A 22,186-nucleotide genomic window follows, 5' to 3' on the forward strand; every position below is an offset into this window, starting at 1 on the left:
TTTACAATGTTCATAGGTTCTAGGAGCAGAATTAGGCCATTTGGCCCATCAAATCTACTCTGCCATTCAATCACAGCTGATCCATCTTTCCCTCTCAACCCCACTCTGCTGCCTCCTCCCCATAACCCCTGACACCCTTACTAATCAAGAATCTGTCAATCTCCACCCTAAAATGTGAGGTTTCTGCTCTTCTCTGCACTTGACAAGCGTAATGCTAATCACCTACACCGTAAATAGTTTCTTTATTCTTCATTCACATTCATTTGTATATAAATGGAAGATTTATAGAGAAAAGTTGTAATGATGGACAGAAAGAGAATGAAAACCATATTCTAAAGGATTCCTTAGACATATTAGATCATTCAATATGATATGATCACATTTCTTGTGAAGTACAGGAACAAAGGAATTTCTTTTTGCAGCCACAGTGCAATGAATTCTAATAAATACATTCCGAGTTGCAATATCGATACTTAATACTAAGTAAGACATTGCACTGAAACAATACTGCTAAGAAGTTATCTAATGTTTATCATTACTCATTATCCATTATAATGTTCAGTTATTCTGCTGAAGTGGAAGGTGTGACTTGTCAGTGTTAGACTCCTCACTCAGAGAATCAACAGTCCACCCTGTTGAGGAACAGCACCTCATATTTTTGCATGGGCAGTTTACAATCCAGCAGTATGAATGCTGATTTCTTTAATTCCAAGTAAACTCCTGTATTCCCTCCTCTCCCCTCTTCTGGCCTTTTCTTGCCTCCAGTTATCTCCCCCCACTTGCCCACATTCTTTTCAGTCTGAAGAAGGGTCACGATCCAAAATATCACCTATTCTTTTTATCCAGTGATGCTGCCTGACCCACTGAGTTACTCCAGCATTTTGGGTCTATCTTCGGAATAAGCCAGCATCTGCAGTTCCTTCTTACACACCCTGTAAGCTTGCTGCACTTCTCCATTCTGCCTGTCACTGGGAAGAGAATCCAGCTATCCAAGTGCAGATTTGCTCTGTGAATTCCTGCCAGTGACATTTCTTCAGATTACCCCAAAGGCCACCTTTTTCCATGTGTCCTTCATTGACTAAGTAATGTAAACTTAACGTGCCATTTTATCTTCATCCTTGAATTTTATATCAAGGCCAATTTGCTATTGCCATTGTGATTATATTTAAAATGTCTGCATGAAATTCCTCTCTGCTGGTTAAATGGCGTAAATAATATGTTTGTGTTACATTTTTCTTTGAAACAGCAGGGGAATTTGTTAAATATTGAAATGTATACACAATAATACCTGAATGATCTGCAAGTAACAATAAAGAAAGCAGAAAAGACAGTGAAACATAGCTGCAACAAAATAATTAGTAACAAATAATTTATTTATACAATAAAAAATTGAGCTTTATGTAAAATGTACATTATATCTCTATGGCTAATCTTTTTATGAGTACTCCAATGTATTTGTAGGAATCTTTTAATTATTCTGTAGTTCATAAGATTGTTTGTAAAACTATAATGCCATCTTGTGGCATAAGCAATGTTATTTTCTTTAGTGGCTTTACGGAGAGTGAAACTCTGCCTATTTGTTTACTGCAAAATCGCTGCTCTTATGTTCTCCACTTTGCATGTTGACCCTTCCTCTTTTTTTTCTGAACCCAATTCCTCATTTTAGTAATGTCTGTGTTCAGCCTTTTATTGTAGAATGAAGTACGGCTTTTCGATAAGATTTTAAATTCTACTCTTTATCTCTGCCTCCCGTTTCAAAAATGGGTACTACACCATTCTCCAATCCCTTCACACAATCAGCACGTTCTTGGATCCTACAATTTTTCCTTTTAAATTGGTTTACCAGTTTTCCACAGTCATTGTAGTACTGTTCATCTTCTTTGCATTTACTGTGGACTCACCTCTTCTGATATTCGTCCCTTAAATATTACACAGAAGTACTTAACTAAGGAAAACTACTCCAACTTTGAATCACCCACAGATGACGAGCATCTTTTTGGAACACACCGTACAAAATAGTTCATAACTAATACTGCAGATGCTGGAAATAGAGAAAATATTTGTAGTATTCTGCAGGTGAGGCAGTATCTATATTTCCACCACTTTGAGGCACTTTATCGAGATGCGTGTCTCCCCGGCTGACGAACGCCTGATTTATGTTCATGCCATGCATGTGAACAAGTGTTTGGGAGGCCAGCAGGATAGATTTGCTGGCTGCTGCAGGCATCGTCTGCCTTTTGGGAACTCCGTTTGTGGCCACATTTTGGACTGCAGCCTGTTCGGATCACAAACAGTTCTCAGGAAATGAATGCTGCCGTGCCCTGAGGCGAGCGTGTACTTATATACTTCGTTCGATTGAAGTTTTCCCCTCAAACTGTTTTTGAGCTTTGTAGTTTCCTTGGACCACATTTCACATTCTCATTCACTTTTTCATTCTTGTTCTTACAATTTCTAAGAGTCCTGTTTGCATATTGATTTAGATTAGTTTATTCTCATGTGTACCGATGTACAGTACAAAGCATTTAGAATGAATGTATCATAAACCTTTCAAACAATATATCCAATATACTGGGTTTTCCGGTCTAATTATGATATGAACTTAATGCTATTAAAATCGAGATAAGCAGAACTGAGATTAAGAATATTTTAATAAATTTTAGAACATTTTCAAAGGATGGTGGAAATCAGCAACAGGATTAAAGGATTAAAATGCTAATGATGAATAGAAAATGTTTTCTCCAGCTGCTTTAAATGTTAAATTTGTATTCACTGAAGAGATCATAAAGATCTTAATAGGCTCAGCTTGAAGATACATAAAAAGTATTGGTAAATTGGATTTGTATCCACAAGGTTTAAAATTGGACTTGCATTGTATTTATTAGACTCGGTGCAGATAAATTGGCTTCTCTGCCTACTGTAATGCAAACAGCTGTCAACCTTGTATAATTTTGCATCTCTGAGTGGTTCCTTTCAGCATACTGTTTTCATTACACAGGCTCTTCTTTGGCACAAGACAGAGGAAGGCTTGAAGCAAGGATTGAAATGTTGACTTCTGAGATGGAATCCTTAAAAAGCCAGAATGAGCAAGACATGAATGCTTTGAAGATCAAAAACAAGATTGTGGATGATCAAACAGATACTATTAGAAAACTTAAAGAAGTGAGTTTCTCATACTTACAGAAAAAATAAAGGCTGGGAAATAAGAAATAAATTGACACTGTTATAGTTTCTCAGGAATAATGATTAAATCTAGATCACACTAAAGGTCAAATTTATTCACACTTTGGCCTTACCTATAGTCATTTCAACAAAAATAATGTCAGTGAAAATACTGCACTTGATAATCACATATAATCATTTTACCAGAGCCTTATCAAATAAAATTTGACAAATAATATTGGATAAGTGACCAAAAATTGCTTTAAGGTAGGCTTTAAGGAGCGTTTAGAAAAAACAGAAAGAGACATGTACAGGGAATTCTAAAGATTGTGGCCTTTACCGCTGAAGTGATGGCCATTGGGTGCAACTCCAGAGTCAACAATATCATGAGAGACCCCTTCCACCCCTGCAACGGACTGTTCCAGCTGCTACGGTCAGGCAAACGCCTCCGTTGCCATGCGGTGAGAACAGAGAGGTTGAGAAGGAGTTTCTTCCCAGAGGCCATTCGGACTGCAAACGCCTATCTCACCAGGGACTAACTCTACTGAACGTTTTTCCTTCCATTATTTATTATGTAAAGGTATATGTGTGTTATGATTGTGTTTATAGTTTGTTTGGTTGTTTGTCTTTTTGCACAAAAGTCCGCGAGCATTGCCACTTTCATTTCACTGCACATCTCGTATGTGTATGTGACAAATAAACTTGACTTGACTTGACTTGACATTGCTTTAGCGATGTTCAAAATACCAGAAAGAGAGGAATGCAGATTTTCTTTGAATATTGGTTTGGTTGGGGAAGATCTAGCACAGGAAGCTGAAAAGCTTCCCCACACCATCTGTTTCTATCTCTTTATCATTATCCACAAGAAGGACTGCCCTGGCAGACCCATTCTTCCTGCCTTCTCCTACCCTATCGAACACCTCCAAATATCTTGTCCCGTTTGTCCAGTACCTTCCGAGCTACATCAGCTCCACATGCTCTTCACCACCTCAATAACTTCCAATTCCTAGGCCCACATAACCTCATCTTCACCATAGATATCCTGTCCTTTTACACCTCCCTTCTCCATCAGAAAGGCCTTGGTGTCCTCTGGTTCTTCCGAGATTAGATACCCAGTCAGTTTCCCTCAACTAACATTGTCCTCTGCCTGTACTCCCCTCTTGTATTATCCCCTTCTGTACTCCCTGTATACACATGACTGTGTGACCGGGTTCAGCTCCAACTTCATCATCAAGTTTGCTGATGACACTGGTGGTGAGCCTGATCTCCGATAACGATGAGAAGGCCTACCGGGAGGAGGTGGCTGATCTGGCACTGGTGTCAGGACAACAGCCTCCTCTTGAATGTTACAAAAACTAAGGAGATGATTGTGGACTTTTGAAGGGCTCAACATCCGAGGACGTATACGCCACTGGAGATAAATGGGGCTACTGTGGATAGGGTGAGCAGCTTTAAATACCTGGGAGTCCACATCACAGAGGCTCTGACATGGGCAACACACACTGCCGCACTGGTGAGTAAGGCAAGGCAGCGCCTTTACCACCTCAGGCAGCTGAGGAAATTCAGAGTCTTTCTGAAGATCTTTCAGTGCTTATATTCTGGGCCTATAGAAAGCATCTTGTCCAGTAACATCTCAATCTGGTTTGGGAACAGCTCTGCCCAGGACAGGAAGGCTCTGCAGAGAGTAGTGCGTTTGGCCGAACGCACTATGGGAACTACACTCATCCCCCTGCAGAACCTATACACCAGGAGTTGCAGATCCAGAGCCAGCAACGTAATGAAGGACCCCTACCACCCCAGCAATGGACTGTTCCAGCTGCTACGGTCAGGCAAGCGCCACCGCTGTCACGTGGTGAAAACAGAGAGGATGAGATGGAGTTTCTTCCCACAGGCCATTAGGACTGCAAACTCTAATCTCTGTGTATGTGACAAATAAAGTTGACTTGACTTGCCCAAAACAACCTGCCATAGAAATAGTTTAAACAGTGAGTGTACCTGACACACCAGGTGTACATTTTCTCCAGATACATGTGAAGTGAATATGTGATTTTATTTATTTTTTGTCCAAGTCATCTGTGCAGTCACAAGTTCATAGCATCTTCCACAAAGCAGTGTAGTTAGACAATGTTATCAATGTATTTTTATTGTGACATTGAATAATGTTTCTTGTTAAAATTAAGCAAACGACCTGCACCGCCTTTGTTAATGCAACTGATGGAGAGTTTATCACAAAAGGTGATTTAAAGCAGGATTTTCAAGCACAATTTATATTGTACCTGTTACTTCACCAGACTTGTGCATATGCTAATCAACTCAACTTGGCTTGACAAATGAAGCCAACTGGTAAACCAACCAGTGTGAAACCCAAGTTTAACATTGAAAATAACGTGTTAAATAAAACTATTCTGTGTATAGTAGACTACTTGAAATTATTGTTTTGATCTTTTCAAATTTGCCTTGGTACACCTGTGATTAAATTAATTTTGAGCCTCCGATAAGGCCCGCAAATGGGTTCAATTAATGGGACTTGAAATGGTGATTAATTCCGTTTTGGGGATATTTTTTTCTGAAAGTAGCACAATTCTACATTTTGTGATGGTTTGACTAATTTTGCACAAATTCCATTGGGGAAACCAGTCGAATCCTATCTCAACATTTCCTTATTGTACAAAAGACACAAAGTGCTGGAGTAACTCAGCGGGCCAGGTAACTTTTCTGGAGAACATGGATAGGCGACATTTCGGGTTGGGAGCCTTCATAATCTGAAGAAGGATCACCACTCCATGTTTTCCAGAGATGCTGCCTGACCCACTCCAACACCTTGAATCTTATTTTGTAAACCAGCATCTGTAGTTTCTTATTTCTATATTCTTCATGTTTGATGTATTATATAAAAAGTTAAAATAGCCAGAGAAATCTTTAGGAAAGAACTGCAGATGCTGGTTTAAACCAAAGATAGACACAAAAAGCTGGAGTAACTCAGTGGGACAGGCAGCATCTCTAGAGAGAAGGAATGGGTGACGTTTCGGGTCCAGACCCTTCAAACTAAAATAAATATTTATTTTATCCCTCAGAATAATAACTTTGAATAAAGATGTTCCACTGCAACTTCTTGATGGAAACTAATATTTATATATTACATTTTGATGAAAGTTGTAATAAATCATTGAATTGAGAATTAACCCACTATCTAGGTTAAATGTGGAACTATTGCACTTGCTGCATGTCTGGTTTGTCCTTTTTCCTAAATAAACCTTCCACAATTGAAATATATTATTGTTTTCCCATGCAGGGTTTGCAAGAAAGAGATGAACAGATTAGGAAAATTCGGGACCAAAACCTACAAGATCAAAGGAGCTTCCACGAACAATTAGAGAATGAAGCTGCCATATCGCAAGATCTGAAAGATAAAGTTGAGAGGCTGTCAGGGCGAAAAAAGGATCTAAAGCAACAGCTTGAAGAAAAAGAAGCTGAGCTAGAGGAAACAAAAAAAGCTTTCGGGTAAATGCTGAATATTGTTATTTATATACTAAATTATGTTTTCAATTGCAATGGTCAATTTTAATTTTGAAATGAATTATTCTTAGTGTGGTTATTAAAATGGGACCAGTTTAATGAAATTTCAAAACATCTATAAGGAATGATTTATTTGATGTAACAGTTTCCTATTCTACACTTCCAGTTGCCTTTCATATTAGCTATTGTTAATTTTCTGCATTACGTTATTGTTATATACAGTGCATTCAGACAGTATTCAGACCCCTTCACTTTTTCCACATTTCGTTACGTTACAGCCTTATTTTAAAATGGATTAAATTCATTTTTTTAACATCAATCTACACACAATACCCCAGAATGACGAAGCGAAAACAGGTGTTTAGAAATTTTTGCAAAGTAATTAAAAAGAAATAACTGAAATATCACATTTACATAAGTATTCAGACCGTTTGCTATGACACTCAAAATTGAGCTTAGGTTCATCCTGTTTCCATTGATTATCCTTGAGATGTTTCTACAACTTGATTGGAGTCCACCAGTGGTAGATTAAATTGATTGGACATGATTTGGAAAGGCACACACCTGTCTATATAAGGTCCCACAGTTGACAGTGCATGTCAGCGCATGAAGACGAAGGAATTGTCTGTACACTTCCAAGACAGGATTGTGTCAGGACACAGATCTGGGGAAGGGTATAAAACAATTTCTGCAGCATTGCATGTCCCGAAGAGCACGGTGGCCTTCGTTATTCTTAAATGCAAGAACTTTGGAATCACCAGGACTTTTCATAGAGCTGGCCGCCCGGCCAAACTGAGCAATTGGGGGAGAAGGACCTTGGTCAGGGAGGTGATCAAGAACCCGATGGTCACTCTGACAGAGCTCCAGAGTTCCTCTGTGGAGATGGGAGAACCTTCCAGAAGGACAAATATATCTGCGGCACTCCGCCAATCAGGCCTTTATGGTAGGGTGGCCGGACGGAAGCCACTCCTCATGAAAGGCACATGACAGCCCGCTTGGAGTTTGCCAAAAGGGGTGTTTTCTCTGGTGCTCTGGTCTGATGAAACCAAAATTGAACTCTTTGGCCTGAATGCCAAGCGTCAGGTCTGGAGGAAACTAGGCACCGCTCATCACCTGGCCAATACCATACCTAGGGTGAAGCATGGTGGTGGCAGCATCATGCTGTGGGGATGTTTTTCAGTGGCAGGAACTGGGAGACTAGTTAGGATCGAGGGAAAGATGAACGGAACAAAGTACAGATAGATCCTTGATGAAAACCTGTTCCAGAGCGTTCTGGACCTCAGACTGGGGTGGAGGTTCAACTTCCAACAGGACAACGACCCTAAGCAAACAGCCAAGACAACGCAGGAGTGACTTTATGACAAGCCTGTGAATGTCCTTGAGTGGCCCAGCAAGAGCCCGGATCGAACATCTCTGGAGAGACCTGATCGAACATCTCTGGAGGAACCTGAAAATAGCTGTACATCGACGCTCCCCTTCCAACCTGACAGAGCTTGAGAGACAATAGGTGCAGGAGTAGGCCATTTGGCCCTTCGAGCCATTCAATGAGATCATGGCTGATCATCCACAATCAGCATTCCGTTCCTGCCTTCTCCCCATATTCCCTGACTGCTATCATTAAGAGCCCTATCAAGCTCTCCCTTGAAAGTATTCTGAAAACCGGCCTCCACTGCCCACTGAGGCAGAGAATTCCACAGACTCACAACCCTCCGTGTGAAAAGGTTTTTCCTCATCGCCGTTCTAAATGGCTTACCCCTAATTCTTAAACTGTGGCCCCTGGTTCTGGACTCCCCCTATATCGGGAACATATTTCCTGCCTCTAGTGTCCAAACCCTTAATAATCTTATATGTTTCAATAAGATTCCCTCTCATCCTTCTAAATTCCAGAGTATACAAGCCCAGCCACTCCATTCTATCAACATATGACAGCCCCGCCATCCCGGGAATTAACCTCGTGAACTTACGCTACACTCCTTCATTAGGAAGAATGTTCTTCCTCAAATTATGGAACCAAAACTGCAGACAATACTCCAGGTGTGGTCTCACTCGGGCCCTGTACGACTGCAGAAGGACCTCATTGCTCCCATACTCAACTCACCTTGTTATGAAGGCCAACATGCCATTTGCTTTCTTCACTGCTCTGCTGTACCTGCATGCGTACTTTCATAGACTGATGTACAAGGACCCCCAGATCCCGTTGTACTTCCCCTTTTCTCTACTTGACACTATTTAGATAATAATCTGCCTTCCTGTTTTTGCTACCAAAGTGGATAACCTCACATTTATCCACTGCATCTGCCATGCGTCTGGCCACTCACCCAACCTGTTCAAGTCTGCCTGCATTCTCATAGCATCCTCCTCACAGTTCACACTGCTTTGTGTCATCTGCAAATTTGCTAATGTTACTTTGAATCCCTTTATCTATATCATTGATGTATATTATAAATAGCTGCGGTCCCAGCACCGGGCCTTGTGGTACCCCACTAGTCACTGCCTGCCATTCTAAAAGAGGCACGTTAATCCCTATTCTTTGTTTCCTGTCTGCCAACCAATTTCCTATCCATGTCAGCACTCTACCCTCAATACCATGTGCCCTAATTTTGCCCACTAAACCCTATGTGGGACCTTATCAAATGCTTTCTGAAACTCCAGGTACACTACATCCACTGGCTCTCCCTTGTCCATTTTCCTAGTTACATCCCCAAAAAATTCTAGAAGATTAGTCAAGCATGATTTCCCCATCGTAAATCCATGCTGACTTGGACCGATCCTGTTACTGCTATCCAAATGTGCCACTATTTCATCTTTTATGATTGACTCCAGCATCTTCCCCACCACCGATGTCAGGCTACCTGGTCTATAATTCCCCGTTTTCCTTCTCCCGCCTTTTTTAAAAAGTGGAATAACATTAGCCACCCCCCAACCCACAGGAACTCATCCTGAGTCTACAGAATATTGGAAAGTGAACACCAATGTGTCCACGATTTCTAGAGCCACTTCCTTAAGTACCCTGGGATGCAGACCATCGGGCCCTGGGGATTTATCAGCCTTCAGTCCCATCAGTCTATCCAACACCATTTCCTGCCGAATGTGGATTTCCTTCAGTTCCTCCATCACCCCAGATCCTCTGGCCACTAGTACATCAGGAAGATTGTGTCCTCCTTGAAGACGGATCCAAAGTACATGTTCAACTCATCTGACATTTCCTTGTTCCCCATAATAACTTCACCTTTTTCAGTCTTCAAGGGTCCAACTTTGGTCTTAACTAATTTTTCCTCTTCACATACCTAAAGAAGCTTTTACTATCCTCCTTGAAATTCTTGGCTAGCTTACCTTCGTACCTCATATTTTCTCGCGGTATTGCCTTTTTAGTTGTCTTCTGTTGCTCTTTAAACAAAGAGGTCCTTCTGCAGTTGTACAGAGCCCTAGTGAGACCACACCTGGAGTATTGTGTGCAGTTTTCGTCCCTTAATTTGAGGAAAGACATTCTTGCTATTGAGGGAGTGCAGCGTAGGTCGACAAGGTTAATTCCCGGGATGGCGGGACTGTCATATGCTGAGAGAATGGAGCAGCTGGGCTTGTACTCTCTGGAGTTTAGAAGGATGAGAGGGTATCTCATTGAAACATATAAGATTGTTAAGGGTTTGGACATGCTAGAGGCAGGAAACATGTTCCTGATGTTGGGGGAATCCAGAACCAGGGGCCACAGTTTAAGAATAAGGAGTAAGCCTTTTTCTCACAGAGAGTGGTGAGTCTGTGGAATTCTCTGCCTCAGAGAGCGGTGGAGGCAGGTTCTCTGGATGCTTTCAAGAGAGAGCTAGATAGGGCTCTTAAAAATAACGGAGTCAGGGGATATGGGGAGAAGGCAGGAACGGGGTACTGATTGGGGATGATCAGCCATGATCACATTGAATGGCTGTGCTGGCTCGAAGGGCCGAATGGCCTACTCCTGCACCTATTGTCTATTGTCTATTACTCAATCCTCTTGCTTCCCACTCAACTTTGCTATATTGTACTTCTTCTCTTTTATTTTTATACTGTCCTTGACTTCCCTTGTCAAGGACAGTAAGCCACAGTCGCCCCTTACTCCCCTTGGAATCTTTCTTCCACTTTGGAATGAACTAATCATGCACCTTCTGTATTATTCCCAGAAATACCTGGCATTGTTATTCCACTGTCGTCCCTGCCAGGGTATCTTTCCAGTCAACTTTGGCCAGCTCCTCTCTCATGGCTCCATAGTCCCCTTTGTTCAACTGTAACACGGACACCTCCAATTTACCCTAGTCCGTCAAATTATAGATTAAAACTTACCATATTATCGTCACTACCTCCTAATGGCTCCTTAACCTCAAGTTCCCTTATCAAATCCGGTTCATTACACAACACTAAATCCAGACTTGCCTTCTCCCTGGTAGGCTCCAGTACAAGCTGCTCTAAGAATTCATCACGGAGGCACTCCACAAACTCCCTTTCTTGGGGTCCAATACCAATCTGATTTTCCCAGTCTACCTGCATGTTGAAATCTCCCATAACAACCGTTGCATTACCTTTACGACATGCCAATTTTAACTCTTGATTCAACTTGCACCCTATATCCAGGCTAATGTTTGGGGGCCTGTAGATAGGTCTCATTAGGGTCTTTTTACCCTTACAATTCCTTAGTTCTATCCATACGGACTCCACATCTCCTGTTTCAATGTCATCCTTGCAAGGACTGAGTTTCATTCCTCACCAACAGAGCTACCCCACCCACTCTGCCCACCTGTCTGTCTTTTTGATAGGAGGTAGGAGATGGAATACTTGAATATTCAGTTCCCAGCCCTGGCCCGCTTGCAGCAATGTCTCCGAGGATCTGCAGAGAAGAATGGGAGAAATTACCCAAATACAGGTGTGCCAAGCTTGTAGCATCATACCCAAGAAGACTTGAGGCTGTAATCGCTGCCAAAGGTGCCTAAACAAAATACCGAGTAAAGGGTCTGAGTACTTATGTTAATGTGATAATTCAGTTATTTCTTTTTAATTATTTTGCTAAATTTTCTAAACACCTGTTTTCGCTTTTTTATTATGGGGTATTGTGTATAGATTGATGATAAAAAAAAATGAATTTAATCCATTTGGAATAAGGGTGTAACGTAACAAAATGTAGAAAACGTGAAGGGGTCTGAAAACTTTCTGAATGCACTGTATGTAATATCTGGAAGAGTATTAAAGCTGGGAGCAAAAATCCCTTCATTGATCTTTCCTTTAATCTTCTTCTTGCTCCAGTAATTCAGTGTTGAATATGAATGTATTCCTCAAATCCTTTGTGGCAGCATTTTCATATGCAGCTAATTAATTATTTATCTATCCCTTCTTCTACCTCTGGCTTGCTATCAATGCTGAATGAAATGTTGTTTATAGCGCCATTTTCCAAGACAAGTACAAAATATAGACTGTACTACCAGTCCAGTGCTGAGGCATGTGTACTGAAGCTTTTCCATTTCAATATTTGAGATTCTATTTGAAGTCAGACTTATCTGCAAGAAATCAGTGAGAAATTACATAATAGCTGTGTGAAGCTAATTAAGAAAGCTTGCTAAAATAAATTCTGGCCAGAAGCTTTGGATATTCTCATTTCATTTTAAAGAGTTGAGACCGTGACTTATCCAAAGATTAAGGAAGATCAAACAAAAATATATTTGGTATAACACAAAATGCTGGAGGAACTCAGCTGGTCCTGAAACAGTTTTATTTCCTAATTTATATTACTTAATGTCACGTTGGTGCAACTAGAATGAGATCCTATATCATAATCAAGCTAATTACAATAAAATGGTCAACATTTCTTTTCTGGAAACTTATGATAAGCTTTTGTAGAACATTTAAACATTAAGAACAGGCTGAACATGCCTTTCACACAATTCATTTGAATTTATTTCACTATGTGAAATTGCCCTTCCTATCTTAGTTTTATGACTAACTAGACCAAGGGGGACTCGTTGGGTCCCGTCCCCTCAATGCGCGGGGGGTGTGGGGGGGTGGCCTGCGGCATCAGACACATACTAACCACCCTCTAATCCCCCCCCCCCCACACAAACAGACACACACACACTAACCACCCCCTTGGTATTATATTAATATTATTCATTGGCTCCTTTTACCGCATCCCCGCCCTATGGGGCAGAAAATGAGAGAAGGAAAGGGGGGGGGAGAGAGGGAGGGGAGAGTAGGGGAGGGGTGGAGGGGAGAGTATGGAGGGGGGAAAGGGGTTTAGGGGAGGGATGGTGGGGGATTGCGGGGGAGAGAGGGGGGGAAGAGAGAGGGAGAGGAGGAAGAGAGAACGGGGAGAGAGTGAGAGAGAGAGAGGGGGGAGGAAGAGAGAGAGGGGAGAGAGTGAGGGGGGAGGAAGAGAGAGGGGAGAGGGAGGAGGGGGGAGAGAGAGAGAGGGGGGGGAGGGAGGTAGGGAGAGAGAGAGAGGGGGGAGGGAGGAGGAGGGAGAGAGATAGAGGGAAAGAGAGAGAGGGGGGGGATAGAGAGAGGAGAGGGGCAGGGCGGCAGCCCGAGTGAGGCACGGAGCGACCTGAGGACGGTGAAAAGCAGCGGGGGGACCAGCCGATCGTGGCTTCCGCCAGCGTAACAGAGCCGGGCCGGGGGGGACAGACGATCGTCCCCTGTGATGGGTAGAAAGCAAAGATCCTATAGGAGCTTTGGTAGAGAGGGAGGAAGGAGAGGGGAGGAGGTGAGAAGAGGAGGGGCGGTGGAGGGGAGCCGGGCGAGTGAGTGGGCTGCCAAATGAGAAGAGAGAGAGAAGGGGCTTCTAACTCTGGAAACCCACAGCTGGAATGAGCACACAGGCGGGCGGGGCTTCACGAGCTGCGCCGACAGAGAGGAGAAGGTTCAGCACGTGAGGCGCCGCTGCTCCGAGATCTGCAGAACAAAGATCCTATAGCGGAACGGAGCTGTAGAATCTTTGTTCTGCGGAACTTACTTGATCTTTCTGCGCCTTTAATCCACAGCGGCAGGGGGGAGGGGCCAGGAGGCAGGTGGGCCTGGATTTGTGGCATGTGGGCATTGTGACGTCAGCAGCTGGCAAGTGGCGATTATATTTTAAAAAGTGAGTTTTGTGAACAACCAAAATCTGGGGAAATAATTGACCGAATTTAGAGAGGAGTGCATTTATGAAATCATAAATTCAATCCCTATCGACATTGTAAAAGTCTCCGCGTTTTTGCGTCTGGTTTTCGAGGAGATACGTTTCAAAGGCAAAATGACACACACACACACACACACACACACACGCGCACACACACACACACACACGCGCGCGCGCACACACACACACACACACAGATAGATATGATAATTATTACTTTTCATAGTCAGTAAATGTTAGTTTGTTTAATCACACCAATTCCTTAGTGACTAATTGTGTATCGGATGTTTAATTCAATGTCCATATTACTGTAAATAGGATGATCATTAATTCTCATGCTGCCCTCTTTCACTAAGGAGGTACGGATCCTAAATCAGAAGTTTTGTTTCATAAAATTGCTGTGAAACTGTTAATTAAAATCCCAGAATTATCAAGTTACCCTCTTCACATTTGATGAAAGGTTATTAATGAACAACCAGAAGCTTCGTATCTTGGGTATTTATTTTCTTTCAACTTGGTTTGTTCTCATGTGTAATAAGAAAAAAAAATCAAGAAATATAAGCAGTTAAGACTATGTCTGTGCAGAGACAAAATAATAGAGTTTTATACTATGAACTTTCAAACCTGAGTGCTTCCAGCAAAGACCCACATCACCCTTTTTGCCACTACTAGCAGGAACAAGGTGCAGGGGCCTGAGAACTGTGATCTACAGGTTGGAGAATAGCTTCTTCCCAAAAACCATCAGGCTCTTGAAACATACTGCACAATCCTTACCGCAACCCTACCTTAGCAATAATCTGCTATGGACTTTGTTTTTGGTTGCATTAATAATTCAGTTTGTGCACTATTACTGTGTATTACTGATTATTAATTTATTTTAGAGAATAGTTTACAGTTTAGAGAAACAGCCTGTTAAACAGACCCTTCTGCCCATCGAGTCAGCACTGACCAGGGATCTCCATATACTAGCACTATCCTTTACACTAGAGACAGTTTTTATCGAAGCCAATTAAATTACAAACCTGTACCTCTTTGGAGTGTGAGAGGAAACTGGAGCACCTGGGGAAAACCCACACGGTCACAGGGAGAACGTACAAACTCTGCACAGACATCATCCGTAGTTAGGACTGAATCCATGTCTCTGGTGATGTAAGGCAGCAACGCTACCACTGCGTGTGATTGATTATTGTATATTATTTTTCTGTTACTGCATGAATGAGCCCTTAAAGCTGCAGTAAGTAAGAATTTCATTGTTCCATTCCTGCTACATATGACAATTGAACATTCTTGATTAGTCTAGATTTCCAGCCTCTGCTATATTTTGCTTTTGTACCCGTAGTGCTGTAAATAAGAAGTGGCAAGATAAAGCAGAGATACTGACACGGTTGGAAACACAGGTCAAACATATGAAAGAATCCTTTGATGCTAAAGAAAGGAAACTTGTTGAAGAGAGAGACAAAGCTTTGGAAGCTCAGAAGTAAGTTTTGAGCCGTAACAAAAGGTTTTTATCAATTTAGCTTCTCAATTTGCTGTTCCAATAACGTTAACGTTTTATTAAGCAGTTCTTTGTACTTATAACCTGCATGTCTCACTGTTGTGTTTGCCGTTGCAACTGCTACTCCGATCTTGGACGTTGTTTTCAATGTTTGGTCCACAATTACTTTCGGATATTTTTCTTTGATTTGCTTAAACAGTTTAATTTATGATGTTATTAGTAATGGCAATGTCACAATGAGTTTTCCAATCTTTTGAGTTACTGGATCTGTTTCATCCCATTGCTTCCACATTTTATTCAACAGTTTAATCTATGCTGCAGTTATTGACTTGGACTAAAAGAGTACAAACAATATCTAAAATAATTGCATGATTCACCACTGGAAAATTGATTAGTGCATAAGGCCCAGGGCATCATGTTCTACTGAATAGGTCTTACATACCCAAAGGGCTTTCCTTTGCTCCCTGCTATTGAGGAAACAGGCCCTTCGGCCCAACTTCGGCCCCACACCAACCATGTCTCATCTATACTCGTCCCCACGTCTGCATTTAACCCAAATCCCTCGAGACCTGGCCTATCCATATATCTGTCTAACTTATTCAAAAACGTTGTGATAATCACTGCCTCAAATACCTCATCTGGCAGCTCGTTCCATGCACCTACCACCCTTTGTGTGAAAAAATTACCCCTCAGATTCCTATAAAATCTTTTCCCCTTCACCTTAAACCCATGCCCTCTGGGTCTCAATTCCCCTACTTTGAGCAAGAGACTCTGTGTCTAGAGCATTAAAACAATTGCTCAAGCTTGGGGAATTGCAGGAGAACAAAGCCCAGATGTGAACTGGGGAATTGAGTTTCAGAAGAATATTTTGGGCCAGGTTTAGTACATAGAGGGCTTAGAGTGAATGCTGACTCTCAAGGAAAGTGAATTAAATGGGTGGGGGTTTGGGGGAGATTGGTTGGGATTCAGCATTGAATCAGAAGGTACGATTATTTTTGGATCAAGACACCTTTCAATAACATGGCAGCAGACTCAAAGTAACATGATGTGCAAACGGCATGTATAACTGAACATTTAACTACTTTCATCACCTCATGTTAAAAGTCTGTGAACTCATCAGATGTGGAAAGTCTGTGAACTCAATGCATCAGATGTGTGATGAACCCAGAAGTAAAATTGTAGATGTTTTCAACTTGCAAAAGGTTCCCAATTTTCATTTACATTACACTTTCTATTAAAATTGAATCAGGTGTGCCAAAAACCTGATGTGATCCAGTGTGATCCAATTTTTTGTCAGTGAAATTATTACTTGTGCTAGAAAATATATGGTATTACAGTGCCACCACCTGGCCTGATGTGTAATTGCTAATTGTGTATCGGATGTTTAATTCAATGTCCATATTACTGTAAATAGGATGATCATTATTTGAAAATAGAATTTATAATTGAAAAAGTTGACTTAAAATTGCCAATTTTAAAATTCTGCCATGTCCAAACAAGAAATATTTCTGAAATATGTTGTTCAATATTTTAGACAGATTTAAAGAACTGGATACTCCTTTGCAAACTATAATGTAAAATATCAGGAATTAGATCTTGTTAATTTTTTCTTAATTACAAGCTCTTTGGCAAAAACTGGTAAAACCTCAGATTTTACATTTTGTTTATATTGCTTTCTAATGACAGTTCAGCGCTGCTTAATTTTATTTACACAGCATTTCAGATATGTTGTGAAAACAAACTGAAATGTTTCCAATTGTGTTATATTAGCTGTGGGTATTTTACTTGTGGTGCACATTATTATTTGCTGTTACTTGAAAAAAAGTGTAACATCCCACCAATTCATGAACACTCAAAATGGAGAAGGGAAATTCAGGATGGCTTTGAGTACCGTGGATCCATTTGTTAGGAGCATACAGATTCTCAATACAAGCGGTGGAAGGAGGGCACAGATCCCTAACTACCTCACATTTTGCTCCTTCAAGCACTTCTGCCCCACTTGTGGCTAAATCTGTGAGTCCCGCATTTATAGCAGAACCTGTAGATAAGGTATCCTCAATCGAGAAGGGCTATTTAAGATGACAATTCGGCTTGTACTCGCTAGAATTTAGAAGATTGAGGGGGGATCTTATAGAAACTTACAAAATTCTTAAGGGGTTAGACAGGCTAGATGCAGGAAGATTGTTCCCGATGTTGGGGAAGTGCAGAACAAGGGGTCACAGTTTAAGGATAAGGGGGAAATCATTTAGGACTGAGATGAGAAAAACATTTTTCACACAGAGAGTGGTGAATCTCTGGAATTCTCTGCCACAGAAGGTAGTTGAGGCCAGTTCATTGGCTATATTTAAGAGGGAGTTAGATGTAGCCCTTGTGGCTAAAGGGATCAGGGGGTATGGAGAGAAGGCAGGTACAGGATACTGAGTTGGATGATCAGCCTATGATCATATTGAATGGCGGTGCAGGCTCGAAGGGCCGAATGGCCTACTCCTGCACCTAATTTCTATGTTTCTATTTAAGTCCTCAAAATAACTCCAGCTTCCTCATGATTAGAGAAATCGAGATTTGTTCCATTATTTCCAGTTTTGTATACATTCATAATATGACTGTAGGCAACAGAAAATGCCAAACAATAATTTTATATTTTGTGAGTTTTACTTTTCACATAAAGGTAATGGGTTTTTGTTTAGCGATACTAAGTATATTTAGAACACTTTGATTTGTGTTTGTTCAAAATCACCAAGGGCTGCAGCAGGAAAACTTCACTCCATGGATGATGCATTCAGGCACCAGCTTGAGGCTATCCAGGTATCTCAACAGACCCAACTTTTGCAGTTAGCCAACGAAAAGCAAATAGAGATTGAAGCAGCAAAAGAAAAGGTAACACTTTTTCTACCTGGCACACAAAACAATACACGTAATATGTCATCGCATAATATATATTACATATAATTTGGGGCTGCACGGTGTCACACAGCGGTAGATTTGTTGCCTCACAGCGCCAGAGACCCGATTTCGATCCTAACTGAAGGTGCTGCCTGTAAGGAGTTTGCACATTCTCCCTGTGAGTTTTCTCCGGCTCCAATTTCTTCCCACACTCCAGGCTTCTGTAAATTGTCCCTAGTTTGTAGGATTGAACTACTCTACAGGTGATCGCTGGTCAGCATGGACTTGATGAGCCAAAAGGCCTGTTTCCAAGCTGTATCTCTGAACTAAACTAAACTAATGCAAACTAAGCATTTGCAATCTCACTCCTGCCCACTCCCCTAACATCAGTCTGAAGAAGGGTCTCAACCCGAAACGTCACCCATTCCTTCTCTTCAGAAATGCTGCCTGTCCCACTGTGTTACTCCAGCAGTTTGTGTCTATCTTCAATTTAAACCAGCATCTGCAGTTCATTCCTGCAAACAAAGCATTGTTATTTCTCCTTATTTTAGCAAACATAGGAGCCAATTCATCCACAATAATCTCTTGCACATGTAACTGCATGAATGACCAAAAATGTATGTTGAAGTAAAATATTAACCAGGACTGCCTGCTCAACTGTGACTAATGTGGATTCTTTGCATTCAGCCAAACAAGGCTGTGGTTTAATATCTCTGACAATGCAGCATTCACTTAAACACTTTGGGCATAATGGGGAATAGAATCAAGTGGGCAGATACTGGTCAAGGAAAATTTGCCATTTTGTCCATTGAGATAATTGACTGAAAACATGATTAATCCTTAGACAGGTATTTATCATCACTACTCAAATGCACTCTCCATCCATTATCTCTGATTAATTAATTAATTAATTAACAGAACAGAACTTAACAGAACTTGTTCATATTGTTTCAGGACCACCCTTCCGAGCTTAGTGAAAAGTTTGTGACCATCTAAGCCAAGATAACACGAGTAAATAAATTGCTAATAAAGCAGATATTATAACAGTTCGGGCAATAATGCCTTATTTGTAAGACACTTTACAAATAAAGTATTATTGACCGCACTGTTGTAGAGTAAACATACAATAGTAAACACTTTTCTTTCTTCAAACCAACATATCTGCATTCAAGTCATACTTTACTTTGGACCAAAATATATAATCACTTTTATACTTGGTGGGCATTTCTATGTTATGGAGCCACATCCAGTAAGAATTTTGTCACTTGGGACCTGCATCAAATTGAAAATTTGTTGTTTTTGTCCCTGTCAGGTTGAGTAAGCAATAAATCCATGTTGATAAAAACCACTGCAAATGCTGGGAATCTGAAATTAAAAACAGAAAATGCTGGAAATACTCAGGCAACATCTGTGGAAAGAGAAATTGAAATAATATTTCAGATTAGAGACCAACAGGTGCTGTCTGACCTGCTGAATGTTTCAAACATTTTTTGCTTTTACTTGTGGACTACGTTAACTGGTATTTAATTAGCTAGTCTAACCAAAAACTTGGGTTTATATTTACCCTTCTGTTCGACATATCTCAATAAAATAGTTTGGCATTAGAAATATGTATATAAATTAACTAGCACTTTGGGGACAAAAACTGATAACATTTTCCGGTAGTTCTTATTACAAGAAAGATGGAACGTATAAAGCCCATAGTTCCATGCTGGCTCCCATGGTAACAGTTCAATTTCCTTTCTCATATCCATGTACCTCTGCAATTTACTATTTCTCATAATGGAGCACTCTAGAAAACTTTATTGAGAGAACGTGCCTAGTCTACTCAGTCAACAACTGAGGCGGGAAGTGTGAGGCAGCATCACATTGCCGATGTACAAAGTGAAACAATATCAAAAATCTAAACTGACAATATAAAGAACAATGTAAATCAGATTAGAAAGTACTGTACATGTTTAAAAAAAGGACACAAAGCGCTGGATTAATTCAGCAGGTTAGGCAGCATCTCTGGAGAACGTGGATAGGTGACGTTTCAGACTTAAAATGTCACGTATTCATGTTCTCTAGAAATGCTGCCTGACCCGCTGAGTTACTCCAGTACTTTGTGTCCTTTTGTGTAAACCAGCATCTGCATTCCTTGTTTCTACACTTAGAATGTCACAGTGTCTTTTTTTAAACTATAAGAAATAAAATATGCTTTAGCTTGCTAAATAAACTGCTGATTCACATTGCTAGACTATGATTGAGATTTAAATTATATGGGTTGAAACCCAATAATTTATAGATTTAAGATGTGCATTATTTTTATTGTATTAGTACTTTGTACTGCAAAATCAAAAGATGCCCGATATTTTGTAGCCTCTTGCAATATAAAATGCAATATTTTAATTATTGCAGGTCTGTCAGGTCGAGGAAGAAATGCGTCAACTCCTCAGAGAGACAGTAAATAGCAAAAAAAATATGGAGGGGAAAATACGCAAGCTCACTAGTGCTCTTAATGATATCAAACAAGAACTGTAAGGTTGCCACAGCCATATTCCCAGTAATTAGAAAATCCATGCTCTTTATTAAGTCTGAAAATGTAAATTATTTGGTTGAATAATTCATCAGAAATTATTAAATCCTATCAACTGTAAAATATTCATCCCTTTAATGCCTGATTGTTGGACTGATTACATGCAATTGGTACAGGTTAGTGGAAATCTAAACTTGTTGTAATGAAATAGCTATTTTCAGCCAATGTAATTTGAAGAGAGAAATATTACTTTCATAGGTAGACAAAAATGCTGGAGAAACTCAGCGGGTGAGGCAGCATCTAGGGAGTGAAGGAAATAGGCAACGTTTCGGGTCGAGATCCTTCTTCAGACTGATGTGATGGGGGGGGGGGGGTCAGGAAGAAGAAAGGAAGAGGTGGATACAGTGGGCTGAGGGAGAGCTGAGAAGTGGAGGAGAAAGCAGGGACTACCTGAAATTAGAAAAGTCAACATTCATACCGCTGGGGTGTAAACTGCCCAAGCGAAATGTGAGATGCTGCTCCTCCAATTTACGATGGTCCTCACTCTCAATATCTCTACATTACTTCAAGAGCAGGAGTCATCGCCTGTCAAGCCTTCCCATTTCCTAGTCATTACACTCAACGTTTTCTGTTGTGTAGGATATTGGTTTTATCATACTCAGTTGACCAAAAGCAAAATATTGTGAATACTGCAACAGGGGAGTGTCTCCAAAAAGACAAATACCATTAACCATGAGATAGGTAGCTTTCAGCCTGGAATGTTCATTCTGTGTGTCCTCGTATGCTATTGGACACAATTACTTTTCTGGCATTTCCCTTTTTTAATAAACAAACAACATTCAGAACTATTTAGATGAAGTGTTGATGAATGTGTATATGTGGAACTATTTAATACTGAGAACGTCAATGGGAAATTGAGAAAAATTGATAAATTAACAGGAAAATATTATTAACTTGATTGCTCCACGATACCAATTTTTGTTTTATGTATTTTTAATTTAACCAATGCTCTTTTGCCAGATGAGCTTTCTCTTAACCTCCACAGCTTAACTTGGTAACAAAAAAATTACCATCTAGTTCAAACTTTTCCATTCACACAATTTTTTATTCAATTTTGGTGTAATAAATTTAAACATTTGGTGTAATAGACTAACCATTCACTTGGCAACTTAAATAATGAATGTTGTCTACAATAAGATGTTAATCTATAAAGAACTGAAAGACTTCGGGTTACATTCCTGGCCAAGATAAATCTGATTAAATTGTTTCCACTACTTGGAAGAAAGTGTACAGAGGAGGGAAAAAAACAAATGCAAATGAGTGCATTAGGCTATGTTGCTACATTGTATTAACATCACTATAGGGAATAATGTACTAATGTGGTTTATTTACAAAAGGTTGACTTAATGTTTATAAACATGTAAATTTATCGAATTACAAAAATATTTTGTATGTTTTTCAATAAAATATTCGAAAATTGTAA

At 40.5% G+C, this 22,186-nt stretch overlaps 1 protein-coding gene across 3 annotated transcripts in view; it reads left to right on the top strand.

Moving 5' to 3' along the window:
* Positions 1-22,186, top strand: part of lrrcc1 (leucine rich repeat and coiled-coil centrosomal protein 1) — a 104,920-nt gene extending 82,734 nt beyond the window's left edge. Inside the window, exons 16-20 of one of the 3 annotated variants that reach the window (XM_033020195.1) lie at positions 2,996-3,159; positions 6,452-6,660; positions 15,147-15,284; positions 18,044-18,179; positions 20,586-22,186. In XM_033020195.1, the coding sequence (XP_032876086.1) occupies positions 2,996-3,159; positions 6,452-6,660; positions 15,147-15,284; positions 18,044-18,179; positions 20,586-20,708 (770 nt within the window). In that variant the 3' untranslated portion in view covers positions 20,709-22,186. The remainder of the gene's footprint in view (positions 1-2,995; positions 3,160-6,451; positions 6,661-15,146; positions 15,285-18,043; positions 18,180-20,585) is intronic. The other 2 variants (XM_033020194.1, XM_033020196.1) reach the window with 2 other exon arrangements.

Source organism: Amblyraja radiata, chromosome 4 (genome assembly GCF_010909765.2).
Source record: "Amblyraja radiata isolate CabotCenter1 chromosome 4, sAmbRad1.1.pri, whole genome shotgun sequence".
NCBI lineage: Eukaryota > Metazoa > Chordata > Chondrichthyes > Rajiformes > Rajidae > Amblyraja > Amblyraja radiata.